Source organism: Carcharhinus amblyrhynchos, chromosome 3 (genome assembly GCF_965287045.1).
Source record: "Carcharhinus amblyrhynchos chromosome 3, sCarAmb.v2.hapA, whole genome shotgun sequence".
Classification (NCBI taxonomy): domain Eukaryota; kingdom Metazoa; phylum Chordata; class Chondrichthyes; order Carcharhiniformes; family Carcharhinidae; genus Carcharhinus; species Carcharhinus amblyrhynchos.
Genome location: NC_137326.1, coordinates 64,127,847 through 64,155,493, shown reverse-complemented (window position 1 = coordinate 64,155,493; position 27,647 = coordinate 64,127,847). Strand labels below are relative to the sequence as shown.

The 27,647-nt window shown below is 44.8% G+C and overlaps 2 protein-coding genes across 2 annotated transcripts in view; one reads left to right on the top strand and one right to left on the bottom strand.

Annotated features, from left to right (window-relative positions):
- plxnd1 (plexin D1) overlaps positions 1-3,776 on the top strand; it is a 176,737-nt gene extending 172,961 nt beyond the window's left edge. The window contains exon 36 of the mRNA XM_080184802.1: positions 682-3,776. Coding sequence (XP_080040928.1) covers positions 682-798 — 117 coding nt within the window. The 3' untranslated portion in view covers positions 799-3,776. The remainder of the gene's footprint in view (positions 1-681) is intronic.
- A 3,883-nt stretch (positions 3,777-7,659) lies between these two features.
- On the bottom strand, positions 7,660-15,384 carry LOC145341389 (uncharacterized). The gene is made up of 5 exons (XM_080186329.1): positions 15,266-15,384; positions 14,067-14,332; positions 12,393-12,507; positions 8,764-8,813; positions 7,660-8,449 (listed from the first exon to the last, which is right to left on the bottom strand). Exons 1-5 carry the CDS (start codon positions 15,363-15,365, stop codon positions 8,156-8,158), a joined length of 825 nt encoding a protein of 274 aa, XP_080042455.1. The 5' UTR covers positions 15,366-15,384; the 3' UTR covers positions 7,660-8,155.
- Between the last annotated feature and the right edge of the window lie 12,263 nt (positions 15,385-27,647).

The following is a 27,647-nucleotide window of genomic DNA, read 5'->3' as shown; positions in this document are numbered from 1 at the left end:
GACCAGACAGAGCCTTATAAACACAACTGCTGCTATCTCATGGCTCCCTTACACCTTGCAGCCATTCTCTCACTAGCACACACTCTCTCACTGAGATGCAGGTAGGTATGCATGCACACGCACACACGCACACAATGGCAATGGATGGCGAAGCAGAGCAGAGGGGTCTTATTACGCATTACCAGATCTAGAATAACCTGCTTCCTGGTTGTCTCTAGAATGTACTGCAGTTGTCCCACATACACACTTAAGAACTCATCCTTCAGGCTACCTTGACCAATTTGTTTTATCCAGCCTATGTGAAGACTAAAATTTCCTGGGATAGTTCCAGTACCACCTTACAAGCCTCCATAATTTCTGCACGTATATTCTGTCAAACAGTGCAGCTACAAGTACAGACCAATGAACATATATGCTCACCCATTTTCCAACTGGGTTACTGGATAGTGAGCAGAAGTGGAAGCGCAACCGACTTCACCTGAAGCCTCCATCCTCACCCAGAGCATTGATTTCCATTGCATTGTACTCCAAATATCACCAGCAGAAAACTGGAACAGGGCATTGATTTGGAGCTACCTCTTTGGAGGACGTTCTCTCCAAGTTTGCCCCCTCCTGCCTCCTCTGCCCTCTTGCCCTGTCCACCCTCTTGCCCATATTTACCATCTCTTTCTCTCTCTCTAGCTGATGAATGCCTTGGAATCAAACTCCATGACCAGACGCATGCAGTTTCAACACAAGTTTGAACAAGTCATTGCATTGATGGAGGACAATATTTACGAGTGCTCTAGTGAGGCCTAGCTGGGAGCAATTCACCGACTGAGTACACCATTGACCTGCACCCTCAGCACTGAGAACCTTCGACAGACAGCTCTACCTAGCCTATTAATGCTGGCCACTGGCCCTGAACATGAACAGGGACTGTGTTTTCCTTCAGCCACGAGGGTTTTGGACCAGGTAGCCAGTGTGGCAGAATAGAGAATCAGTACCAACATGCAGCATGTGTTCAAGTTGGCACAAGCTTGATGTTCATGAGTACAACCTCTGCCATCCAGGGAAGGGGGGGGAAGTTGATGGTGTGGTGCAGAGTAGGGAAGAAATGTATATTCTTGAAAGGGGGTGGGAGGATGGTTATTGCTATACACCTAGCTGAGACATCTGGCAATCACCAGAGAGCAAGCAGCTCTAATACAACTTGAGGGAAGCGGTGGGTAGGAGGGGACAGAGAATTCACCCAGAGGCACCATTGTGGTGTGATCACTGCGAGATGGTCATTGAAGTGGCGACAATGGAAAGAAGGGTGGGACTTGTACTCAGAGCAGGACTGGTGCCACTAATCTCAGGGTTACATCAATTGGGAGTGGGGAGGGATGGGGGAATGGGCAGTTATTGAGTGACAGCCCTACAGTCTCAGGAATTTATTTCTAACCTAGGGATGGTGTCTGTTGGGGGTGACAAGTGGAGGGGGGGATGGGATTTATTGTACAAACAAGATTTTTTTCAGGATTGCGTAGAACTATATAGTTTGCAGAATTTTCTAACAGGAAACCTTCCTTCAGAACAGGCTCCCAGTTTAATGGCTCTTTGCCCCTTACAGATGGAATACTGATACTTCAGATCATAGTCGTTGAAGTTTACTAATGTAACAAAGTAAACAAGTACATATAACTATTAACAAGTTACTAACCAATGTGGTTGAAGGTCTGTCCTGGGGGGACAGAGAGGCTTCAACTGAGATAGAATAAGGAAATATGAGATTGGGGAGAGGCCATTCAGCCCCTCCCTGAATGGCCATTGCTCTTGGTTTCAGTGAGTCCTAGGTTCCACTTCTCCCCACACCCATCCTGCTATGGCAGTGGTGGGTGAGGCGAGATGACTCACCCACGATAATCTATTCCCCCAACAATCAAAACCCCAGTTGCCAGCCCACCCTCTGGGATGGCACAGGTCTAGGTGGGCAGGATAGCAGTGAGCAGCTGATGTAAAATGAAGTACATGAAGCTTATACTCCACAGCTGGAGATTAACAGCAGCCTGTCTATATATGGCAACAGAAGCTTCTCTGACAATCGGTTAATTCAGACTAATTATCTAGAAACATTAACAGTAACTGAAGGGGTTGTAACCTCGGAATTCAATGGGCCTGTGTACATTTTATAGACAGAGAAAGGTCCCAAGAACCCACTACACAATGGCATGAGTGAAGTCTACCTCCTGTTGGCCAAAGTCCCTGTATAGTAATCCTGGATCAGGTGTGAAGCCTAACACCTGTTGGAGGCTCACCTTGGTTGTGGACTGAATAGAGAGCTGTCTTTAGTAGTGGCTGATACCTGTCTGTAATGTGTCAATAGGCCTGCACTGTGCTCAGTGGCTGACATCACACAGCTACTGTAGTAGGAGCTAACGTGCTGTTTAAAATACTTAAGAACTGATCCTTTGTGTTTTGATGCAGCAATCTGTGGGGATAAAGTGCGAGCAAATTCAACTGAGGAAAAATTGATGGAAAACTTGGGTCACTGGCTATTTTCTAATGCACCCAGTAGTAGGAAGATTGGGAGCTTGCATCTCCTTTCTTTAATGCAACAGAACATACTCCCACATTTGATGAGATGCCACACAAGGTAAAAGCTGATAGCCTTGAGTATGCTATATCAGCAGCAAAAGAGGATTAGCTAACTAGCAGAAAATAGGGTCAGGATAAATCGGTTATTTTCAATTTAATAAGCTGTAACATGTGTGCCGCAGGGGTCTGTGCTGGGACTTGAACCATTTACAGTCTAATAATGACTTGGATGAAGGGAGAGTGTGTGTTGCAACCAAATTTGCTGGTAAGATGTTTGAGGAGGATTCAAAGGGATAAAAATAGGTTGAGTGAGAAAAAATTTGGCAGGTGCAGTATAAATTGAGGAAATGGCAGGAGGGTTTGAAAAGTATATTATTTAAATGGAGATTGCAGAATGCTGTAGCACAGAGAGATCTGGGTGTCCAGATGCATGAAGGTCAGCGTGTCATTAGCAAGAGCAATGGAATGTTGGCCTTTATTGCAGGAGGAATGGAGTATAAAGTAGAAACATCTTTCTACAACTGCACCTGGAGTCTGATGAGGAAATGTTGCACATGTATTCATTGGCGTTTGGAAGAATGAGAGGTGAATCTACTGAAATACAAGATTGAGGACGATTAATTGAGTTGATGCTGAAAGGACGTGGAGGAATCTAGAACAAAAGGGGGGCACTGTTTAAAAAGGTGCTTCCTGTGGAAGATGGAGATGAGGAGGAATTTCTTCCAAAAGGGTTATTAATGTTTGGAATGCTCTTCCTGTAAGCATTGAAGGCTGGATTACTGAAGAAATCCAATTTGATTTGATTAACAAGGGACTCTAGGGCTATGGAGGATGGATAGGAAATTGGGGTTGAGGCTGCAATGAGATCAGCCATGATCTTATCAAACAGCAAAGCGGATTTGATGCACTGAATTACCTCTCCCTGCTAATTCCTATGTAAATTCACAGACTGTCCACAATCAGGAATAGTATGATTAGGTGGAACCCTCCAATTAACTGTGAATGTTTGTAAAACAATGGCTTTAAGCAGAGTGCTTGGTATAATGTACTAGCAGGCAGCAGTTTCAGATCTGTCAAATGGTGGCTGATTCAACATGTTCAGAAGGTAACAGTCATTGTTCAGTGTTACAGCCTGTTAGGATTGCATGGGTTTGGACTGATTTTTTGTCATAGACTCACCGTGAACTTTTTATTTTTAAATAAAATGGTTTGTTGCATGCTGTCTGATCACTTTCTTAATGCCCAAAAACCAAGCTCGTGCCCAGATTAAACCACTGTTGTTCTTGCACAAGCTCTGATTACAATTTGATGGAGGTTGAAAAGCAGCCCTGACCCAGAAATAGAGCTAAGGTGAATGAGAGAGTAGAATAGAGCAAGCAGCAACAACTTTGTAGTTACAGGCTGTGCAGCAGTGCTTACTGCTCTGGACTAGTAGAGCTTAACTCTCACCAAGAAAAATGTAACACTCCTACTAGAGTAGTGTTTTATGATTGTTTAAACAAACTTCCTGCCTCTATTAATAAAGCCTAAGCGTGGCAAATACTTTTTAAACCACATTCTCAATCAAATTCTGAAATGTCTTCAGTAGCACTTCTCTCACCATCTTCAAATGTGTCCAAGTTTGACATCAGCACCAGCTACTGTAAGGCAGGTAGGTTTTAAAAGGGTCTTTGAGAAGCTAGGGAGATGGTAAAGTATGCAAGGTGAGTGGGTAGAATAGGAGTTGGGCTGAGGGAGGTCAGGCAGGGTGCATCAGTACCGTAGTACTCAGTCAGTACAGGAATTGAACCTATACTGCTGGTGTTCTTCTGTATCAAACATCAGCTGTCCAGTCAACTGAACTAACCAATCCCCAAATGTATCAAAAGTTCGGGGGGTTGGGGGGGGGGGGTCAGTCAGAATTACAAACAAAACAGTACAGGTTTCCAACAGATGCACAAAATAACCCTAACAGGCTAGGAAAAAAAGGTAAAAAAAAAGTGAGGATGGAGAGGAATTCTGAACATTCCTTGCTTAGTTTTCAGACATTACAGGAGCTAGCTCTGGGAATAAATCTACCCACTGAACCAGTGATCAGCCCTGAACTGTTCAGCAGGTGAAGAGCAATGGGAGGCCTTCAGTCTTGATTCCAATCCACCTGTCTGGGTGCATAATGGTTAGCATAAGCTACCTCAAATCATTCAATTCTGAGTTTGGTGATTCTCCAAGTCTGTATAGGTTTCCTCCCACAATTCAAAGATATGCAAGTGTCCCAAGCTATGGGAAATGTGAGGGTATTGGCAGGGGTGGGGTGGGGGAAGGATAAGATAGACTTAGAATCCCTACAGGGCAGAATAGCCCATTTAAGTATTTTTTGCATTTGATTAATACTGATCACTGGGTAGATTTAAGAATGCCCACAGCTAGATCCCGCAATGTCTGTCTCCCCCTTGAGCTCCTGGGCCACCTAGTACCAATCTAGGCACTGAAGACAATGGCAAAACTGCACTGTCAATCCTGCAGAACATCTGGGAGTGAGTGGCAAAATTGGGAAAGCTGTCTCACTATTAGTCGAGAATAGATCAAGCTTACAGCAGTGGTATACAGTAAGGAGGGAATTACCATGGGACTCCTCATTGGCTCTGGATTCCATGAGGTCTCATGGCTTTAGGTTAAACATGGGCAAGGAAATCTCTTATGGTTACCATGTCCCATCCTTCATACTTCATATTGAGCAACAATTGGAGGAAGCACTGAGGATGGTAAGGGCAGAATGTACTCTGGTGGAGGATTTCAGTGTTCACCACCAAGAGTGGCTTGGCTGCAACACTACTGATCAAGCTAAAGATTATAGAACATTACAGTGCAGAATATAACAATTATAAAACTTTAACTGTTATATTGAGACTGGTGAGATGGTGAGAACATTAAGGAAAAACCATACTTGATATCACCCTTACCAATCTGCTAGCTGCAGATGATTGTATCCATTGTCTAGCACAAACTTCCACCTCCATGGCACAGCATAACCCATGGCTTGATGTTATGGGAATCAATGGAGTGTAGGAGGGCATGATGCCAGGGCATACCTCAAGTGTCAACCTGGTGAAGCTACAGTACTTGTATGCCAAACAGCAAGTGATGGACATAGCTAAGTGATCCCACAGCCAACATATCAGATCCAAGTTCTGCAGAACAGTGGTTAGCATGGCTGCCTCAGATTCAATTCTGGTTTGGGTGGATAATTAAATAATTCACTGGAGGAGGTGTCTCCACAAATATCCCCATCTTCATGGGAGCAGCTTAGTACAGAAGACTACACTAAAAGATTCACAGCAATCTTCAGCCAGAAGTGCCAAGTGGATGATACATGTTGGCCTCCTGATGGTCCAACAGTAGATACTAGTATCTAGCCATTTGATTCCCTCCAAAAGGAGCAATGGAAACACTCCAGCACTTGTACTTCAAGACTTGCTGGACCCCTAGCCAAGCTATTCCAATATAGCTGTAAAACTGGCATCTACCCAGTGGGAAATTGCCCAGGCATGTTCTGTATACATAGTGCAACTCAGCTGATTGCTGTCCCATCACTAGTGATCAGTGCCATCAAACAGCATCTGTTCAGTAACACCCAGTCTTGGTTCTGCCAGGGGCACAGCTCTTGTTTGAACCAGAGGTGATGAGAATGACAACCCTTGAGATCAAGGCCACAAATGATTGAGTGGTAGCAAAACTAATCAGTAGGTATTAGGGAACAAGCTCATTGATTGGAACTGTACCTGTCACAAAGAAAGATGGTTGTGGGTCATCAATCTCAGCTACAGGACTAGTAGAGGTTTAGGGCAGTATCCTAGGCCCAAAAATCTTTAATAAATCTTCCCTCCTTCATAAGGTCAGAAGTGTGGATGATTGTACAATGTTCAGCACTGTTTGCAACTCAGATACTGAAGCAATCCATGTGCAAATGCAACAAGATCTGGACAATATCAGGCTTGGGCTGACATGTGGTAAGTAACATCTGCACCACAAATGCCTGGTAATGACCATCAACCACAGACACTAAACCACCAGCCTTTGCCATTCAATGTTACCATCACTGAATTCCTCACTGTCAACTACTTAGGGTTACCATTGACCAGAAACTCAACTGGACTGCCATAAAGTAGCTACAAGAACATAACCAAATATCTCACCTCCTGCCTCCCCAAACCTTGTCCCCCATTTGAACATTAGGAGCAGGAGTAGGCCATCTAGCCCTTCAAGCCTGCCCTGCCATTCAACAAGAATGGCTAATCTGAAGTGGATCAGTTCCACTTTCCTACCAAAAAGGTATCTACCCAGTGACTTAATATACTCAGGTGAGGTAGCCTCCACCACTTCAAAACAGGTAGAGAATTCCAGATATTCACCACCCTTTGAGTGAAGAAGTTCCTCCTCAACTCTGTTCTAAACTTCTCCTTGTTTTCTCCCCCCCCCCATCTTGAGGCTGTGCCCTCTAGTCCTGCTGTCCTTTGAGCAGGAAGTATCTCTACCTCTACCCTATCCATCTAAACTTCAATGAGTACAGACCCAGTCTATTTAGTCTCTTCATAGTCTAGTGTTATGACAGACTAGCCACAAGAACATGAAAATTTCTCATCCACTGCAGGAGAAAGAAACAAACATTCATCTAGTTCACTAATATCCTTTAAGGAAATCTGCCATTGTGACCTAGTTGGGCCCACAGCAATTTGGTGGACTGTTAGTTGGAGTTAAAGGGCAATAAAAGCTAGCCTTACCTGTGCCACCCACATCCCATGAAAAAACAATCAAGAGTGCATTGTTTTCTCTAGTTGTAGATAAAGTCAGGTGAATGCCATCTGTATAAAAAGGATCAAACTAGATGCACTTAGGGTAGTACACTCATCTTAAAGGATTTCTGCCTCATGAAAAGTCAATAGGCAGCCTTATTTCTTTAAAGATAGAAACAGACATCAGAACTTGTTGCTAGTAACTATTGATCCCAAAGCATCTATTGGCTGCCATTTTTAACCTTAGTGCAGGAAGAGGCCAATCATCCCTTAGTGAAACAGGAACCAGCCATTCATTTTAATCTATTAATAGTATTTCAGTCTGTTCAGCTAAATGAGGAGCTATGGACAGGATGTTAAATGCCAGAAATACTAGGGGAAATTGCATGCTTTGTTTTACTTCAGGTGGAATATTCAGTGAAACCAGGTTCTTGCCTTTCTCCCACATTTAGGAACTATCTGGGGACAGCACTTGTGTTAACAGGTTTGAGTTTGAGTTTATCCACTAATTCCCTGATGTTAATTAGGGAGTCTGCCCCTTTAAAAAAAGGGCAGATCACCCAGCCTGACCAATTAGGGCTTGAAGCAGCCACCCCAGGGAGAGGAGTTCTTAAAAACAGAAGTATTTAGAGCTAGCTGCAAACATGCTACCTTGAAGATCACTAAAATTTAAGTGATCTTTAAAAGGTCACTTACCTTGGCTACAAGTTTTAGAATTTATCATTTGATCAAGATCTCCACAACATAACTTTTATTAAAGAATGTACAAAATCATTTAAAAAGTGCAAGTTGTCTCATTTATGATCAGAAGGTTTGTGTGAAGTAAATTATTCTTTTTGCACTTTTTTCTTTGGTTTTACAGATTTCTTGGCTTGGCCCTCAGGGGCTTCCTTCAAGCCCAGGGACCCAGAGGCAGGGGGCCCTGATTTACTACTAGGTGGTACAGTCTCTTTTAGTGCTCTCTTCTTTCCTTGGCACATAGGGCCTTGTTTCACCACAGTGTCAGTTGGAGGCAGTGATTTTGCAGCTTTATTTGGCAAGCCTTTTGAAATTGAAGCTGGTTCAGTTTTTACAGCCTTGCTCTTTTTGTTGTTGTCTGAAGGGTGTTTGGGCTTTTTAACCTGAAAGAATAAAAAGCACAACTCAAATTATTCCTAATTCACTGCTCATTGATTGTCACTTGTGAACTAAACACTGCCATCTTCCCAGGATGTCTATTGCCTTTCTGATCTCTCCAAATGGATTATTTCCTAAACTATTACATGTAGTTAATTTACTTTATACAGCATTGAAAGTTCTTTGGCATCAGTTCATTAGGATCAGCTCAAAGCTTGACAAGCTAAAGCTGGAGGGATTGTTATTAAGCAAGGATCCCTGACCCCACTTCAGTTCAAAAGATTACTGATTACTACAGCAGAATTTAAAAATCACTCACCTGTCCAGAATCTCCCTTTGAAAGGCTTGCTGATTTTATCTTGGATGTGTCTGCAGGGAATAGATTTTTGTAAAGTTAGTTTAAGTGGTTATGTACAATATAGAACATAGAACATAGAACATTACAGCGCAGAACAGGCCCTTCGGCCCACGATGTTGCGCCGACCAGTTACAAAAACAATGACCCACTAGCCTATACCAATCCCTTTTCGTCCATAAACCTATCCAGAGATCTCTTAAACGCCCCCAAACTAGACGCATCTACAACTGCAGCAGGCAGGGCATTCCAATCCCTCACCACCCGCTGGGTAAAGAACCTACCCCTGACATCCGTCCTGTAGCTACCCCCCCTTAATTTAAAGTCATGCCCCCTCGTGCTAGCTTTCTCCATCCGAGGAAAAAGGCTATCACTATCCACCCTATCTAAACCTCTAATCATCTTATATGTTTCAATAAGATCCCCTCTTAGCCGCCTTCTTCCCAACGAAAACAACCCTAGATCCCTCAGTCTCTCCTCATAGGACCTCCCCACCATACCAGGCAACATCCTAGTAAACCTCCTCTGCACCCTCTCCAACGCCTCCACATCCTTCTTGTAATGCGGGGACCAGAACTGCACACAGTACTCCAAGTGCGGCCGCACTAGAGTAGTGTACAGTTGCAACATTACACTGCGACTCCTAAATTCAATCCCCCTACCAATAAACGCCAAGACACCGTACGCCTTCTTGACAACCTTATCTACTTGATTCCCAACTTTCAGGGATCTATGTACACACACACCTAGATCCCTCTGTTCATCCACACTATTCAAAGTCCTCCCGTTAGCCCTATACTCGACACATCTGTTGCTCCTACCAAAGTGAATTACCTCACACTTCTCCGCATTAAATTCCATCCGCCACCTCTCGGCCCAGCTCTGCAACCTATCTAAGTCTCCCTGCAGACTATGACACCCTTCCTCACAATCTACCACACCTCCAACTTTGGTGTCATCAGCAAATTTACTAATCCACCCAACTATACCCTCATCCAGATCATTAATAAAAATTACAAACAACAGTGGCCCCAAAACAGATCCCTGAGGCACACCACTCGTAACTGCACTCCATGATGAATATTTACCATCCACCACCACCCTCTGTCTCCTATCTGATAGCCAATTCCTGATCCAACTTCCTAGATTACCCACAATCCCATACATCTGCATTTTCTGCAGAAACCTACCATGGTGAACCTTATCGAACGCCTTACTAAAATCCATGTATACCACGTCAACTGCCTTACCCCCATCCACCTCTTTGGTCACCTTCTCAAAAACAAGTCAAAGTGAACCAAGTGAGGTTTCAAAACCAGAGGATAGTATAACATGGCAATTGAGTCCCAATCATAAACTGTATTTGGAATAGAATTGAGGGGGCAGATCTGGTCAGAATGCCCCATCTCTTTCCTCATTGGAAGAGCTATGGAACCAAAATTCCATTGTTATACTAAAGCCTCCAGAACCATCTGAGCACATTTCACATGAGTTCAACCCAATTGAAAAAAAAAATCAGATTCAAGACAATTAGTGGAGATTTTGTTGAAAGGGAGAGAGAGGGAATGACCAAGGAACTGTAGCAGATCAAAATGGCTCAATTTTAGCCAAAACTGGTTGTCTTGATACAGCACAGCATGGGGAAGACAAGAGACCAGATCCAACTATCTTGTCCTATTCAATAGAACCATGGAAAAGAGATTGAAGAGAAAATGTGAAACAGCACCTGGACAGAAGGAAAAAACAAAATAGAAGTCTCTAGACAGTTCAGCTCAAGGTTTACCAGACTGATTCCTGGGATGGCAGGACTGAAAGGAGATTGTGTTGGTGTTTAGATGAGTGGAGTGATCTATAAAATTCTATCAGTTGATGTGGTATATATGGATTTTAGTAAGGCGTTCGATAAGGTTCACCATGGTAGGCTTCTGCAGAAAATGCAGATGTATGGGATTGTGGGTAGTCTAAGAAGTTGGATCAGGAATTGGCTATCAGATAGGAGACAGAGGGTGGTGGTTGATGGTAAATATTCATCATGGAGTTCGGTTACGAGTGGTGTGCCTCAGGGATCTGTTTTGGGGCCACTGTTGTTTGTAATCTTTATTAATGATCTGGATGAGGGTATAGTTGGGTGGATTAGTAAATTTGCTGATGACACCAAAGTCGGAGGTGTGGTAGATTGTGAGGAAGGGTGTCATAGTCTGCAGGGAGACTTAGATAGGTTGCAGAGCTGGGCTGAGAGGTGGCAGATGGAATTTAATGCAGAGAAGTGTGAGGTAATTCACTTTGGTAGGAGCAACAGATGTGTCGAGTATAGGGCTAACGGGAGGACTTTGAATAGTGTGGATGAACAGAGGGATCTAGGTGTGTGTGTATACATAGATCCCTGAAAGTTGGGAATCAAGTAGATAAGGTTGTTAAGAAGGCGTACGGTGTCTTGGCGTTTATTGGTAGGGGGATTGAATTTAGGAGTCGCAGCGTCATGTTGCAACTGTACACTACTCTGGTGCGGCTGCACTTGGAGTAGTGTGTGCAGTTCTGGTCCCCACATTACAAGAAGGATGTGGAGGCTTTGGAGAGGGTGCAGAGGAGGTTTACTAGGATGTTGCCTGGTATGGTGGGGAGGTCCTATGAGGAGAGACTGAAGGATTTAGGGTTGTTTTTGTTGGAAAGGCAGCAGCTAAGAGGGGATCTTATTGAAACATATAAGATGATTAGAGGTTTAGATAGGGTGGATAGTGATAGCCTTTTTCCTCGGATGGAGAAAGCTAGCATGAGGGGGCATGGCTTTAAATTAAGGGGGGATAGCTACAGGACGGATGTCAGGGGTAGGTTCTTTACCCAGCGGGTGGTGAGGGATTGGAATGCCCTGCCTGCTGCAGTTGTAAATGCACCTAGTTTGGGGGCGTTTAAGAGATCTTTGGATAGGTTTATGGACGAAAAGGGATTGGTATAGGCTAGTGGGTCATCGTTTTTGTAACTGGTCGTTCTACGTTCATAAGACAGGGTAGATGCTCCTGATAGAAGGGTGTCCAGAATCAGTCTGAGGGTACAGGGTAGACTGATGAGAAATCTCAAGTGGTCAGCCTATAAAAGTCACTACCAAAGTAGGCAAGGGCAAAACAGATGTTTAAGAAGCAGTTAGATATAGCTGAGGTGAAGGAGATAAAGGATATAATGTATAATTGTACATGAGAAATTTATTGATCAAGAGCATTCTGAGAAAAGATAAAAGGTAAAGACCACTGCATTTTGAAATAGTTATGAGGAAAGCAACTGAGGACATGGGGAAGAGATTGGAATGTGTGGATTGAAGACTGTTAGCAACATGAAACTGAATTTTACAGTTATGAGCCCACTGGATCTATGGATGGGCAAACAGTTAAGCTTCTGAACTGTGGTGCTGTTGAGCAAGAAACATGGCATCCAAACAGGGTTATATTTAATCAGATTGTAGTCAACTAGCTACATTGCTTAACTGTGCTGCTGTGTACATTTGAATCAATGTTCTATACTAGCACATCAAAACCCAAGACCAATGAATGGAACATGACAATGGACAGATGACCTTCAGTCAAAAATAATCTAGACATTACCAGATTTTTTATTAGTGCCAGATTTCTTTGCTTTGGACTTCACATTAACTTTAGCAGATTCACTGTTTGGATCAACATTTTCAGAGTCACTTTTCTTCACATATTTAGCTGCAAGCTGAAAAACAAGGAATCAGTTTAAAAAAAAAATCACAGAATAGTTTGAATTTGATCAGAGTTAGAGAAATGGAATTAACTCATTATGAAAGTGTTTTTGCAAGTTGTTTCATCTGAAGCCATAGAGAATAAACAAAGAACAACACAGCATGGGAAACAGGCTTTTTGGCCCAAAAAGTCCACACTACCATTTTAACATTGAGTGCCCTCTTCTACACATGACCTTTGTCTGCACCTATTGGACTCCACAATAAAGGAATTATAACCAGATTGAGGGAAGACTAATTTAGGGACAATGTTAACGCCAATCAGCCTAAGAGCACATTTTTGGGGTGTGGGAGGAAACTGGAGCATCTGGAGAAAACCCATGCAAGCATGGGGAGAATGTACAAACTCCCACAGACACTGGCCCAAATCCATGTATCTGCACAACAAACAGTGATAGTCACTGAGCTGTCATGTTGCCTGTGGCTAGTCCAGTTTAAGCACACACTAATGACATGAAGCACTAGGCAACTCGAAGCAACATCCAAGAGCAGCCCTTGCACAATCCACTGTGTGTATGCCCCTTGTTGGGCAAGGCGGACCAAATCACCTGTGGATTAAAAGAAAATGCTAATGTACACATTGGTAGCTTCATGAGCATTTATTGCTCAGTGTTAAACATGCTATTGGGTTTCCATTAGTCTAACTTTTGACAAGTGTTGTTCCCACATTTGTCCCTTGCACATCCCACTGGTGGAAGTTCAACATTGCTGCTGTGGGTTAATGGGAAGTTCCAATATAACCCCACCTCAGGGGGCAGAAGAATTGAGGTATCATTGAAAACTGGTGATTTGACTAGATTGATTTTTGATTTGTCACATGTATTGGTGACAGACAAAACATGCTGTTCATAAAAGGGAATGAGAGAGTGCAGAATGTAATGTTATTCACAGCTAGAGTGTACAGAAAGATCAACTTAATTCAAGGCAAGTTGATCAGCAACAGGGAAGAAGCTGCTCTGAGTCAGTTGGTATATGACCCTAGACTTGTTTGTATCTTCCCCCCTCCGCCCAAGGAAGGAGGTGGAGGAGAATGACTGGGGTGCATGGGTCCTCAATTATGCTGGCTGCTTTGCCAAGGCAGCAGGAAGAGTGGACAGTCAATGAATGGGAGGTTAAACACTTCCCCATTCATTATGTTCCAAAGCTGAAAATGGTATTTCTATCTGCCAATGCTAGATAATAGAAAAATTATAATGTTTTTGGTCACTATCTCCACAGGGAATGTACATGAACACAGTTCAGCTTCTTTTACATTGAGGCTGGGATGTGGTCTTTTTCCCAACTGACTTCATACCAAATGTCTTACACTTGGAGACCAGACAGAAGCTCAGTCACTACAATTACTTTATCAGCTCTGACATCTTTGCTCAATGGATGTAATATCATCGTCACCAGTGGCAGGAATTCAGTGTTTCCTCAATCAGACCCAGTGCTTTATAACACTGCTTCACTATTCCCTAGTTTGATTGTATTATCTCACTGGGAGTCCCCAGCCAGAGAATTTCATGCTTACTTTGAATCTTCCTGTTGCTCCAGTTGCTTTGGAATTTGCAGGCCGAATCAGAATGCCCTTCTCAAGGCCTATAGCAAGGGCTCTTTTGAGACTGGTCTTCAAGTAGACTGGGTTTACTGCAGGGTAAGTTGACAGAATATAGTTTCTGATAGCTGGCACTGTTGTACCTTTCCGATCTTTGCTTTTCTTCAATGCATGAAGCACCATTTTTAGCACAGGAGGGCGTTTGTAAAGAATCAATACAGTGCTGGTTCTCCTGTTCACACCTGCAATGGATAGATAAATCAACCAGTAGGTTCACAAGATGTAGTTAATTAGTTCCATGGACACAGACAATCACAGGCATAATTAAATGTCTGGGTAAATAAACAGATAGGCCATTATGGCATAGGGTGGATAGCCTTCACTGGAGAAGGCTAGTAGTTTTGGAAAATATCACTGCTACAAGCCTGGGAATCAGGGACATCTTTTGGTGATTAAGATTAGATAATGAACCAAATTCTGGCAAGATGTCAAGGTCTGGATGTTAATAGATCAGTAATTAATGTATGGAACATTTAACTGCCAAAAGCCTCTAAAATCAGTACACCCCATGTTACAGTCCTGGGGCTTCACTCAAGGAGCAAGACAGAACTGAGAGCACTTCAATAGGAAGTAGTAACTTTGAAAAGGGGTTGAATACATTCAAATTTTTCACAGGAAGAATCATTTTAATACAACTCCAAATTGGTGTTAGTACCAGAGGCAAATTACTACAAGTTATTACTACACCTGGGAGAATTAGTGAAAACAGATATGAGTGAGATCATTTCAAAGGGGGAGAAAGTAATATTGAAATTAAGTGTACTTCACCTGTTCCAAAAATCCTATTCCAAGTAATTTTGGCATCCTAATTACTAAACACAATTAGATAGTGGATACCATGTTGGAGAGACATTGGATCCTAACAGCTTATCTAGGATTAAGTGGAAGAATTCAAAACAAACCAACAACCCAACTAGAGAGCTTTGGGGCCAACACACTCTTGAACAAAAGGTAGGAGCCAGTTATAGAAACACAGACTCATGGAGGTAGATGCCTTCAGTTTTGAAGGACAAATATAGAAGCTCTGTGCAGCTGTAGAACTGTAACTCTTATACACATAAAAAAACAGACAGGAATGAAGTTGGAAGCATCAAAACACCCACCCTAGTTCCTACCTTGAAGCAGCTGGCGCTGGTTCTTTGAAGGTGCAACACTCTCAGCAACTGTTGTGGAAACAGTCACTTTAGTGACTGCTGCTACTTTCTTTGGAGGCATATTGAACAAAGCAGTGTAAATGGGCTTACTACAGGAGGCTGGATATATACTCAGTGAGTCAGCTGGGAAAGCTCCTGATTGGCTTGTGGAAGTCCCTCATTCAGTCTATCACTGAGTGTGCTGTTTGGGGTGGATGACCATGGGTTCAGCAAGAAAGTCCGAGTTTGAGTCCCACCCCAGAACTTGATGGCCAAGCAAGGTGTGCTTATAACATGGCCAACGCTTGAGCATCAACTTGCAAAATCCTTTGAACATGCCAGTGTCAGGAATAAGTGCAAGGGAGATTTCTGGTCAGCCATACTTAATGTGGCGTAGTGTCCCTGGCGACAGACTAGTGACCTGTTCTAAGTAAAACTAGCTATAAGAGCAAGTGAAAGTTTGCCTTGCGTACCGACCAGGTTGGAAGAGAAGCAATTCATAGAATCCTACAGTGCAAAAAGAGGCCATTCGGCCCATCAGGTCTGCACCAACTGCAATCCCACCCAGGCCCTACCCCCACATCCCTACATATTTACCCACTAATTCTTCTAACCTATGCATCCCGGGACACTAAGGGGCAATTTAGAACGGCTAATCAACCTAGTCTGCACACCTTTGGACTGTGGGAGGCAACCGGAGCACTCGGAGGAAACCCACGCAGACACAGGGAGAATGTGCAAATTCCACACAGACAGTGACCCAAGGTGGGCATCAAACCCAGGTCCCTGGTGCTGTGAAGCAGCAGTGCTAATCACTGTGCTACTGTGCCGCCCATATTCAGCACTCACAGGGGTCTGATATAAAACAAGGATCAAAGAACAAAGAAAGGTATAGCACAGGAAAAAATTGCCCCTCTGGACACTTTTGTATCTCTCTCCTCTTGCCTTAAACCTCTAATTTTAGACTCCCCTACGTTTGGGAAAAGATATTGATTATCTAGTTGATCTATGCCATTACTTTATAGCCCTCTGTAAGATCACCCCCTCAGCCTCCTATGCTCCAAAGAAAAAAGTCCCAGTCTATCGAGCCTCTCCTTATAACTCAAACCATCAAATCCTGGTAGCATCCTAGTAAATCTCTTCTGCACTCTTCCTAGTTTAATAATATCCTTTCTATAATAGGGTGACCAGAACTGTACACAGCCATCTGCAAACTTACAACTCAAACCCCTCATATTTTCCTCCAGATCATTTATATATACTACAAACAACAAAGGTCCCAGCACTGATCCCTGAGGAACATCATTAGCTACTGATCTCCATTCTGAAAAACACCCTTTCACTGCTACTCTCATCTTCCATAACCAAGCCAGTTCTGTTTCAATCTACCAGCCCACTCCGAATCCCATGTGATTTCAGCTTTTGTACCAGTCTGCCACGTGGGACCTTGTCAAATGCCTTACTAAAGTCCATATAAACTAAATCCTCAGTCCTTCCCTCATCAATATTCTTTGTCACCTTTTCAAAAAATTCAAATCAAGTCAGTGAGACATAACTGTTCCCATACGGAGGCATGCTGCCTGTCATTAACGAGTCCACGTCCTTCCAAATGCAAATATATCCTGTCCCCCAGTATCTTCTCCAAAAGCTTCCCCATCACTGTCAGGCTCACCTTCTCTCTCTCTTTCTCTTTCTCTATCTCTCTCTAATGTTGGGAGTTGTCTCCGTAGTGGTCAGCACTGTGGCCTCACAGAGGCAGAACCAGAGGCCTGGATTTCATTCAAGCCTTGGGTGACTGTGTGGAGTTTCATGTTCTCCCCATGTCTGCATGGCTTTCTTCCAGGTACTCCGGTTTCCTCCCACACTCCAAATGTGTGCAGTTTAGGTGGATTGGACCTAAATACATGGGTTTACAGTGATTGGGGGGGGGGGGGTGGTGTTGGATGTGGGGGAAGGAATGTTTGGCTGAGTAAGATACCCTGTCAGAAAGTTGATGCAGACTCGATGGGCTGAATGTCTTCCTTCTGCATTGTAGAGATTCTATGATCTATGAGATGTCAGAGTTACAGATTCATAAATGTTCATGGCTCTGAAAAATGGCCTTCGGTCCATTGCATCTGCACCTGTCAAAACAAACCATCCAACTATTCTAATCCCGTTTTATAAGAACATAAGAACATAAGAAATAGGAGCAGGAGTAGGCCATCCAGCCCTTCGAGCCTGCCCCGCCATTCAATAAGATCATGGCTGATCTGTCGCTGCTCAGTTCCACATTCCCGCCCTCTCCCCATAACCCTTAATCCCCTCTCCTATCAAAAACCCGTCAACCCGCGTCTTAAAAATATTTAGCGAGGCAGCCTCCACCACTTCAACGGGCAGAGAATTCCAGAGATTCACCACCCTTTGAGTGAAGAAGTTCCTCCTCAACTCCGTTCTAAACCGCCCCCCTTTTATCTTGAGGCTGTGCCCCCTAGTCCTATTGTCTTTTTTGAGCGGGAAGAGTCTTTCCACCTCTATCCTATCCATCCCATTCATCATCTTATACGTCTCAATGAGATCTCCTCTCATTTTTCTAAACTCTAACGAGTACAAGCCTAGTTTATTCAGCCTCTCCTCATAGCTCAACCCCCTCAACTCCGGTATCAGCCTAGTAAACCTCCTCTGCACTCCCTCCAAGGCCAAAATATCTTTGCGCAGGTGCGGCGCCCAAAAATGCACACAGTACTCCAGTTGCGGCCTCACCAATGCCCTATACAGCTGCAGCAAGACCTCCCTACTTTTATATTCAATCCCCCTCGCTATGAAGGCCAGCATCCCATTCGCCTTCCTGACCACCTGCTGCACCTGCAAGCTGGGTTTTTGCGACTCATGCACAAGGACCCCGAGGTCCCTCTGCACCGTCGCCTGCTGCAGTTTTTCTCCACGTAAGTAATAGTCCTTCCTACCATTATTCCTACCAAAGTGGACCACCTCGCACTTGCCAACATTAAATTTTTAAATTTTAAAGTTTTCTGGCATTTGTTCCATATTCTTGCGTGCCTATGCAACTACAAATCTAAATACTTCTTAAATGTTATGAGCCCAACCCAGTACAAGCAGACTAAATAATCTAGCCCTACTGCATTGCTTGGAGGTGGAGGGTCTGTCATTAAACCATGTGGAAGCAGGGAAGGTAGCCCCTATTACAGTAGAGTTGATAGTGGACAGCCAGCCATTGATGATGGAGGTAGACACAGAGGCACCAGCTGCTGTTGTGAGTGAGCAAAGCTACTAGTATCTCAAAGAAGGAATTCAACCCCAGAAGTTGATGAACACTGCAGCTAGACAAGCTATGTGTACTGGAGAAGCAATAAGGATAATAGGAATGACCATGACCCCTGTGAATTACAGACCGCTGCCTGCACAGCCACTGTTAATGGTGGTGTCAAGCCAAGGATCAAGATTAATGGGGTGGGATTGGCTCCAGGAGACTATGTTGAACTGGCTGGAGATCTTTAAGATGAAAGTGAGGGGCCTGCACAACATTATCAGAAACTACCAGAGTGTAGGAATTGAGAAAAATCAAAGGATTGCAAGCAAAAATCCATGTGGATCCAGAAATCACCCCAAAATGTTAGGGCAAGACCTGTGCTTTGCGCGTTGGCAGAAGCAGTAGAGACAGAGCTAAATTTACTGGAAGACTCGAGCATCATCAAGTCCATTCAGTTTGCAGAATGAGCAGCACCCATTTGCCAGTATTTAAACCAGACCACCCATATCTGTGGGGACTACAAACTGATAGTAAACCAAGCTGTGAAACTGGATCCCCATCCCCAAAATAGAGGATTGGGATGCAAAGTTGGCTGGAGATCTGACACGCAGAAAATTGGACATGAGCCACACTTACCAGCAGTTAGACTTAAATGACATATCAAGAGCTTATACCACCATCAATATATATAAAGGGCTGTATCAATATACCCATCTACTGTTTGGAGTTTCATCAGCTTGTACCATCTTTCAGTGAGTCCTGGAGAGTTTGCTGCAGGGTTCAGTCAGAGTTTTTTATTTGGATGATGTCCTAATAACAGGTTCTACCGTGGAGGAACATTCGCCAATCTGGATGAAGTTTTGAAGAGATTTCAGAAGGCAGGAGTGTGCCTAAAAAGAGAAAAGTGCACCTTCCAAGCAAACAAAGTGGTTTAGCTTAGTTATCGGGTGGAAGCTGAGGGGTTACACCCAATGGAGGACAATGTGAGTGTGACTAAAGAGGCATCAGTCCCCAGCATCACCTCCTTGTTTATCCAAATCCTCCCAAATCTATCAACATTACTAGCACTGTTGTATGTGCTGTTAAAGAACCGTCAGAGATGGTGTTGGGAAAACATCACAGAAAGAGGCCTTTAATCAAGTCAAGCAGGCACTTCAGTTAGCATGCTTACTAATGTATCCAAATCCTCTAAGAAGATAGTACATACACGTGGTGCACCATCATTATGGTGTTGGGGCTGTGTTACCCCATACAATGGAGACTGAGAGGCCATTTGAATTTGATTTGATTCATTATTGTCATCTGTAACAGAAGTATTGTTTCTTGTGCTCCATACAGACAAAACACAACATTCATAGAGCCCATAGGGGAGAAGGAGAGGGTGCCGAATATGGTATTGCAGTCATAGCTAGGGTGTAGAGAAAGGTCAGCTTAATATATCAGCTTCATTCAAAAGTCAGTAGCAGTGAAGAAGCTTTTCTTGAGTCAGTTGGTACATGACCTCAGACTTTTATATCTTTTCCCCATTGGAAGAAGGTGGAAGAGAGTATATTGGGGTTGCACGGGGTCCTTGATTACGCTGGCTGCTTTTCCACGACACCAGGAAGTATAGACAGAGTCAATCGATGGGAGGCTAGGTTGCGTGATGGATTGGGCTAGTTTCTTGCAGTCTTGGTCAGAGCAGGAGCCATACCAAGCTGTGATACAGCCGGAAAGAATACTTCTTATGGTGCATCTGTAAAAATTGGTGAGAATCGTAGTGGACATGCCAAATTTCCTTGGAGTCCTGAGAAAGCCTGAGAAGGCGTTCTTAACTATTGCATCCACATGGAGGAACCAGGGCAGGTTGTTGATAATCTGGACACTGAGAAATTTGAAGTTCATGACCATTTCCTCTTCATCACTATTGATATAGACAGGGGCATGTCTTCCATTATGCTTCCTAAAGTCAATGGCAATCTCTTTGTTTTACTGATATTGAGGGAGAGATTATTGTGGTCGTACCAGTTCACCAGATTCTCTATCTCTTTCCTGCATTCTATCTCATCATTGTTTGAGATCCAACTCACTAGTTGAAAAGTGAGTTGGAGGGGAATTTAGCCACACAGTCATAGGTGTAAGGGGCTGAGAACACAGCCTTGTGGGGCACCAATTTTGAGAATAATCATAGAGGAGGTGTTATGGCTTTTCCTTACTGATTACAAGAGGTCTGTGGGTTAGGAAGTCTAGGATCCAGTCACAGAGGGAGGAGCGAAGCCCCAGGCTACCGAGTTTGGAGATGAGTTTTGTTAGGATAATGGTTTTGAAGCCTGAGCTGTTGTCAATAAATAGGAGTCTGACATAGTTGTCTTTGTTACCCAAGTAATGTAGGACCAGGGAGATGGCTCCTGTTGCAGCAATAGGTGAACAATAGTGGATCTAGGCAATCTGGGAGGCCAGAATTGATTCATGCCATGACTAACCTTTTGAAGCATTTCCACAACCAATGGATCAGATTCAAACTCTCCAGTTTTTCCACATCTAGTTGTGAATGGTGGTGGATAATTAAACAACTCACAGGAGGAGGAGGCTGCACAAATATCCCCATCCTAAGTGATGGAGGGGCCCAGCACATCAGTGCAGAAGATAAGGCTGAAGTATTCGCTGCAATCTTCAACCAGAAGTGCCGAGTGGATAATCCATCTTGGCCTCCTCCAGTGGTCCCCATCATCTTCAGCCAATTCGGTTCACTCCCCGTGATATCAAGAAATGATTGGAGGCACTGGATACTGCAAAGGCAATGGGCCCCGATAACATCCCAGTAATTGTACTGAAGACTTGAACTCCAGAACTTACCGCTCCCCTAGCCAAGCTGTTCCAGCACAGCTACAACACAGGCATCTACTCAACAATGTGGAAAATTACCCAGGTACATCCTGTACACAAAAAGCAGGACAAATCCAACCCCAATCAGTCTGCTCTTCATCATCAGTAAAGTGATGAAAGGGTCATCGATAGTGCTATCAAGCAGCACCTGCTCAGCAATAACCTACTCAGTGACGCCCAGTTTGGGTTTCACCAGGGTCACTCAGCTCCTGACATCATTACAGCCTTGGTTCAAACATGGATGAAAGAGCTGACTTCCAGAGGTGAGGTAAGAGTGATAACCCTCGACATCAAAGTCACATTCAACAAGCGTGGCATCAAGGAGCCCTAGCAAAACAGGAACCAATGGGTATCAGCAGGCAAACACTCCTTTGGTCAGAGTCATACCTGGTGCATAGGAAGATGGTTGTGGTTGTGGAGAGCCAGTCATCCCAACTCCAGGACATCTCTGCAGGAGTCCCTCAGGGTAGTGTCGTAGGCCCGACACTCTTCAGCTGCTTTATCAATGTCCTTCCCTCCGTCATAAGGTCAGAAGTAGGGACGTTCACCCGTGATTGCACAATGTTCAGCACCACTCGTGGCTCCTCAGATACTGAAGCAGTCCATGTTCAAATACAACCAATTTGGACAATATCCAGGCTTGGGCTGACAAATGGAAAGTAACATTCACGCCACACAAATGCCAGGCAATGACCATCATCTATAAAAGACACTCTAATCACTGCATCTTGACATTCAATGGTGTAACCATCACTGAATCCCCCACTGTCAATATCCTTGGGGTTACCATTGACCAGAAACTCAACTGGACTCACCATATAAATACAGTGGCTGGAGCAGGTCAGAGGCTCAGAATACTGCAGCGAGAACTCACCTCCTAACTCCTCAAAGCCTATCCACCACCTACAAGACACAAGTCAGCAGTGTGATGGAATACTCCCCTCTTGCTTAGATGGGTTCAGCTCCAACAACACTCAAGAAGCTTGACACCATCCAGGACAAAGCAGCCCACTTGATTGGCATCACATCTACAAATGTTCAATCCCTCTACCACCAACAATAGTGTGTACTATCTACAAGATGATACAGGGATGATGGTCATCTTCTTGAAGCAGTTAGGAACCTCAGATCAGCGTAAGGAGAGGTTAATGATGTCTGCAAATACCCCGGCCAGCTGGTCCATGCAGGATCTGAGTGCTCATCCGGGTACTCCATTCGGATCAGTCATTTTCCGTGGATTAACTTTCAAGGCCAGTCAGACATCTGCAATGGTGATGTCCAATACTGGTTCAGCCGAGGCTTTCAAGGCGGAATATATCCTCTCACTGACCTTTTGCTCAAGACGGGCATAGAATGTACTGAGCTCATCGGGGATGGGTGCAATGTTGCCAGCGATTCTACATGCCTTCATCCTGTAGCCTGTTGTGTCATGCAGACATTGCGTTGTTGGTGGGAGTACGTGTGGCTAGCCTGGAACTCTAGTTTGGTCCGGTTACATTGGCATTATCGATGTCTCTCCACAGATTGTATCTGGATTTCTTGTGTAGCCATGATGTGGAGATGCCAGCATTGGACTGGGGTAAGCACAGTAAGATGTCTCACAACACTAGGTTAAAGTCCAACAGGTTTACTTGGCAGCACAAACTCTCGGTGCGCTGCTCCTTCATCAGGTGAGTGAGGACTTGTGTTCACGAACAGGCCACCTTGGAGAATGCTTTCCCGAAGATTAGAAGCTGGATACCGGTGACAGCAAGGTGGCCTTTACGACACACAACAGCGCAGAGTCACTGAGCAGAGACTGATAGCCAGGTTCCGCACACATGAGGACGGTCTCAACAGGGATCTTGGGTTCATGTCGCACTATCTGTAACCCCCGTGACTTGCCTGGGTTTGCAAAACCTCACTTACTGTACTGTCTGGAGACAATACACATCTCTTTAACCTGTGCTTAACTGTCTCTCCACTCACATTGTCTGTACCTTTTAGACTTGATTACCTGCAAAGACTCGTATTCTAACCATTATCGTGTAAATTGCGTTTGTGTTTGTATGTACCTTGTTTGTGAACACAAGTCTTTCTTGTGTAGGTCAGGGTCACCTGACTTGAATACCTTAGACCTGGAATTCAGTAAGCAGTGGATACCCCTGTTCATCCATAGGTTCCGATGGGAAACACACAGATTTGGTCTTTGGCATGTAGTCTCCTTTCCACTTACTATTGAAGTCAGTTACTGTAATGGAATACTTGTTCAGGCTGGTTGCTGCGTTCCTAAATGTTGTTGTAGGGATGCTGGCGTTGGACTGGAGTAAACACAGTAAGAAGTCTTACAACACCAGGTTTAAAGTCCACTCACCTGACGAAGGAGCAGCGCTCTGAAAGCTAGTGGCGTTTACTACCAAATAAACCTGTTGGACTTTAACCTGGTGTGGTAAGACTTCTTCCAAATATTGACCAGTCCACTAACTCAAAGCAGTCCCGTAAGAAATCATCTAATTCCTCAGATGAACATTGAATGACTTACTTTATTGGATTCTCCTGCTTCAGTTTTTGCTTGTAAGCCAGGAGCAGGAGCGCAGCCTTGTGGTCTGATTTGCCAAAGCATGAGCAGGCAATAGAGCGGGAGGCGTGTTTAATATTTGTTTAGCAGCAGTGTAGGGCGCTCAGGCCTCTGGTGGAGCAGGAGATGTGTTAATTGTAACTCGGTAGTCCGTTCTTGAGCTTGGCCTGATTGAAGTCCCCAGACACAATGAACAAGGCCTCAGGATGTTTCATCTCAAGGCTATTTGTGGTGATGTATATTTCATCCAGTGCGGGGGTGGGATGTAAACTGCTGTCAGGATAACAGAAATGAGCTCTCACGGAAGGCAACGTCAGTTACTCTAGGTCCAGGGACTAAAAACTCACCAGTGTAGCTATGTCTGAGCGCCAAGTGGAGTTGACCAGAGGGCAGACCCCACCTTTCCAAGCCTTGCCTGAGGTTCTGTATGGTCCATTCGATGGTTATAGAGCACAGTCCAGTCAAGCAGGAGTGAGCCATGTCTCCGTGAAACAGAGCACACAGCAGTCCCTCAGTGTCCTTTGAAAAGCGAGCCTGGCTTTAAGTTTATCAAGAACCCTGTCAGACATGGAATAAGGATACTCCCAGACAGGAAAAGAAACTGAGTTGTTATCTTCTGCTTCAAGAAATTTTATCATTACATATACTGGAGACCTTTTGCTATCATCACAGACCCCAAGCCACTTATAGGGCTCAAGAGGATGAGGCAATTCCACCAATTGCTTCTGCTAGAATACAGCGATGGGCAGTGTTCTTGTTGACACCTTTGAACTTGGCCAAGCTTCAGACGGCCAATGCAGATGCATTCAGTTAACAGAAAGTACACCACCTCCTCTAATATTGCAAGAGATTTTACTGGCCTTACACTGTAACAGCACAACAAATAGAGACCCATAGTTATCTAAGATTAAACATATGATACTGCGTAGAAGGCTTAATGAGAGAGCTTCAGGGGAAATTGAGCTTTATCAGCTCAGGGAGGATGAGCTCGGTTGCGAGGATGGTGTCATCCTTTGGGGAGTGAGAATGATTGTCCATTTAGCAAGAAGAGAGTTATCGCTGGAAGAATTGCATAGTGTCTATCCAGGTATGTGGAAGTTGAAAATGCTAGCGAGAAGCTCTATCTGGTAGCCTCACATCAATGCTGATATAGAAAGGTTTGCGACCAATGCCAGCTCCAGGAAAAGCTATCAGCTTCCTTCACTTTTGGGAATGGCTAGATCAGCCATGGGTTAGAGTTAACATGGATTACATTGTCCCATTTATGGATGCAATGTTCCTTTTGTTAGTGGACACCCATTCAAAATGGATGGAGGTGTTCAAAATAAGATCCACAATTTCACATACCACACTTCAGAAACTGTGTCAATGTTTGGCCACTCATGGCATACCAGGATTACTGAGAGAATGGGACAGTGTCCATCAGTGCTGAAATTCAGCATTTCATACATCTAATGAAATAAAACATACCATATCACTCCTTATCAAATGGGTTGAATGAACATGCAGTTCAGACTTTCAAGACTGGTATGAAGACTTGAAACTAAGGTAGCACATTTCCTGTCAGCCTATAGAACTACCCTGTATTCCACTGCTGGGTTAGGTCCAACTGAGCTGACGATGAACCCGACTGAGCCTGGCAGTTCCAAATTTGGTGGAGAGGCTGGAGACAAGGCAGTGTTGTCAGAAAAGGAACCACGATTCATCCAGAGTGGAAGAAACATTTCAAATAGATGAGCCAGTCTTTGTGAAGAATTTTGGAAGTGAAACAAATTGACTACAAGGAGTTGTTGTGGCCAGAGTGGGGCCATGGTCCTACAAAGTGAAAGCACAGGACAAGTTAGTGAAGAAACATATGCAGAGACACCACCGTCCCAAGAGCCAGAGTTACTGCCTGTTGCAATTGTGCCACTAAGTCATGTTGTTTGTCCAAGGAGGGAAGTGGCTGATCAGCCAATGGCAGACCAAAGTGCTGCTCACAGTGAAACTGAGGAAATAGTGGAAAGTGATGTGTTGCTACAGGAAGAAGTCCCAGTGACATGGAGTCATTCCGTCACCATACTTTATTGTGCACCAAAGGATGGACTGCTCCTGCGGCTTACAGTCAGATAGTCGTCAGGTAGTCTTGGGACCTATAACTACGGCCTGGGTAAGGTGGCAAGTTTAAAAAACCCTGCTGACTGCTTCCCATTGGGTGAGCTTCCATTCACTCTCGAGCACAAAAACATAGACAATAAGAGCAGGAGGAGGCCTTTTGGCCCTTCAGCCTGCCCCACCATTCATTATGATCATGGCTGATCATCCAACTCAATAGCCTGATCCTGCATTTCCCCCATATCCTTTGATCCCCTTCACCCCAAGTGCTATATCGAAGTTTTTTGCAAGCATACAGGGGGCGATTCTCCCACCCAGCCTCTCTGATATTTTAGTGCAGCAGGCTGGGAGATATATTAGCTCAGGTCATGCTGGGCATCTGGCTCTGAGCGCATCTCCCAGTGCCAGGTTTCCAGCACCGTCAGCTCCATGCTGGAAATAGGCACAGAGCTGCATTATTTATGACCTTTCCAGGTCTTCATTCAAATATGCGGGCCTAGGACTGAAGTCTAGCTGCAACCCTCTTCTGCCAGGAATATTTCACTCCAGCAGGGTTTACAGTAACTCCCCACTAATGGGGAGCTGGTGGACAAACCTTGCTGGAATGAAGGGGGGACAATTGAGGACCCCGGAAAGTCTGGTGGCAGGGAGATGTGTGACCCCTGGGCATTGGCAGCTTGGCAGTGCAGGCTGGTACCCCCGGCACTGCCCAAGGGGAAAAGTGCCAATGGCCAGGGGCTACCAGCATTGCCCACTGGGCAAGGGACAGTGCCAAGGGAGTAGGGCATGATGGGGCGGCCTGGTTGGGCCAGGCCTTATGGGGGTGGGCCTGACTTGGGGGGGGTGTGGGGGAGGCAATCAGTGGGAGTGGGGGTGGAGGGTCCTGCTGCCAGCCTGCAGCCAGGATCAGCGGAGGAGTGAGGCCAACGATTGGGCTTGCATACGGGGTGGCAGGGATGTACAGCCTGCTGGGGGGAGGGCCGGGGCTGCAGGAGCTAGTGTCAGCATTGTGGAGGGGTGGGAGGTGAGGGGTTGCAATCGCCAGTGGGGGAGGAATGTGGGGGGAGGGTGGGAGATCAGGGCTATGGGAGGGGGGAGGGGTGGGGGGACTCGAGGCTGGGCTCAGGCACGCGTGGGGGGGACAGCAATCAGGTTGTGGGAGGTTGGAGTGGAAAGGCCAGCATTGAAGGGTTGCGGGGCTGGCCAGAGATTGGGATGATTGGGAGGCCGGCAGTGCAAATTTCGGCACTAACAGATCGGGGGATGCACAATGACCTGCTCAGCACTATGCTATCAGCCTCTCCAGTGGGAGTAGGCCCCACCCAACATGATTTCCGCTTGTGCGCTCAGCAATATACAGAGTGTGGGAGGTTCTTCTCTGAACTCCCACTGAGAAGATCAGCGTGATTTACGATAGTTTTCACATGAAATCAATGCTTAGAATTTGGGGGGAGAATCGCCCCCACAATGCTTTGGCCTCAACTACTTTTTGTGATAACAAATTCCCTAAAAACCTCATCCAAAGGCTCCCCCTCATCGAATTCTGGTAGAATTCCAGTAGATTTGTCAGGCATGATTTCCCTTTCATAAATCCATGC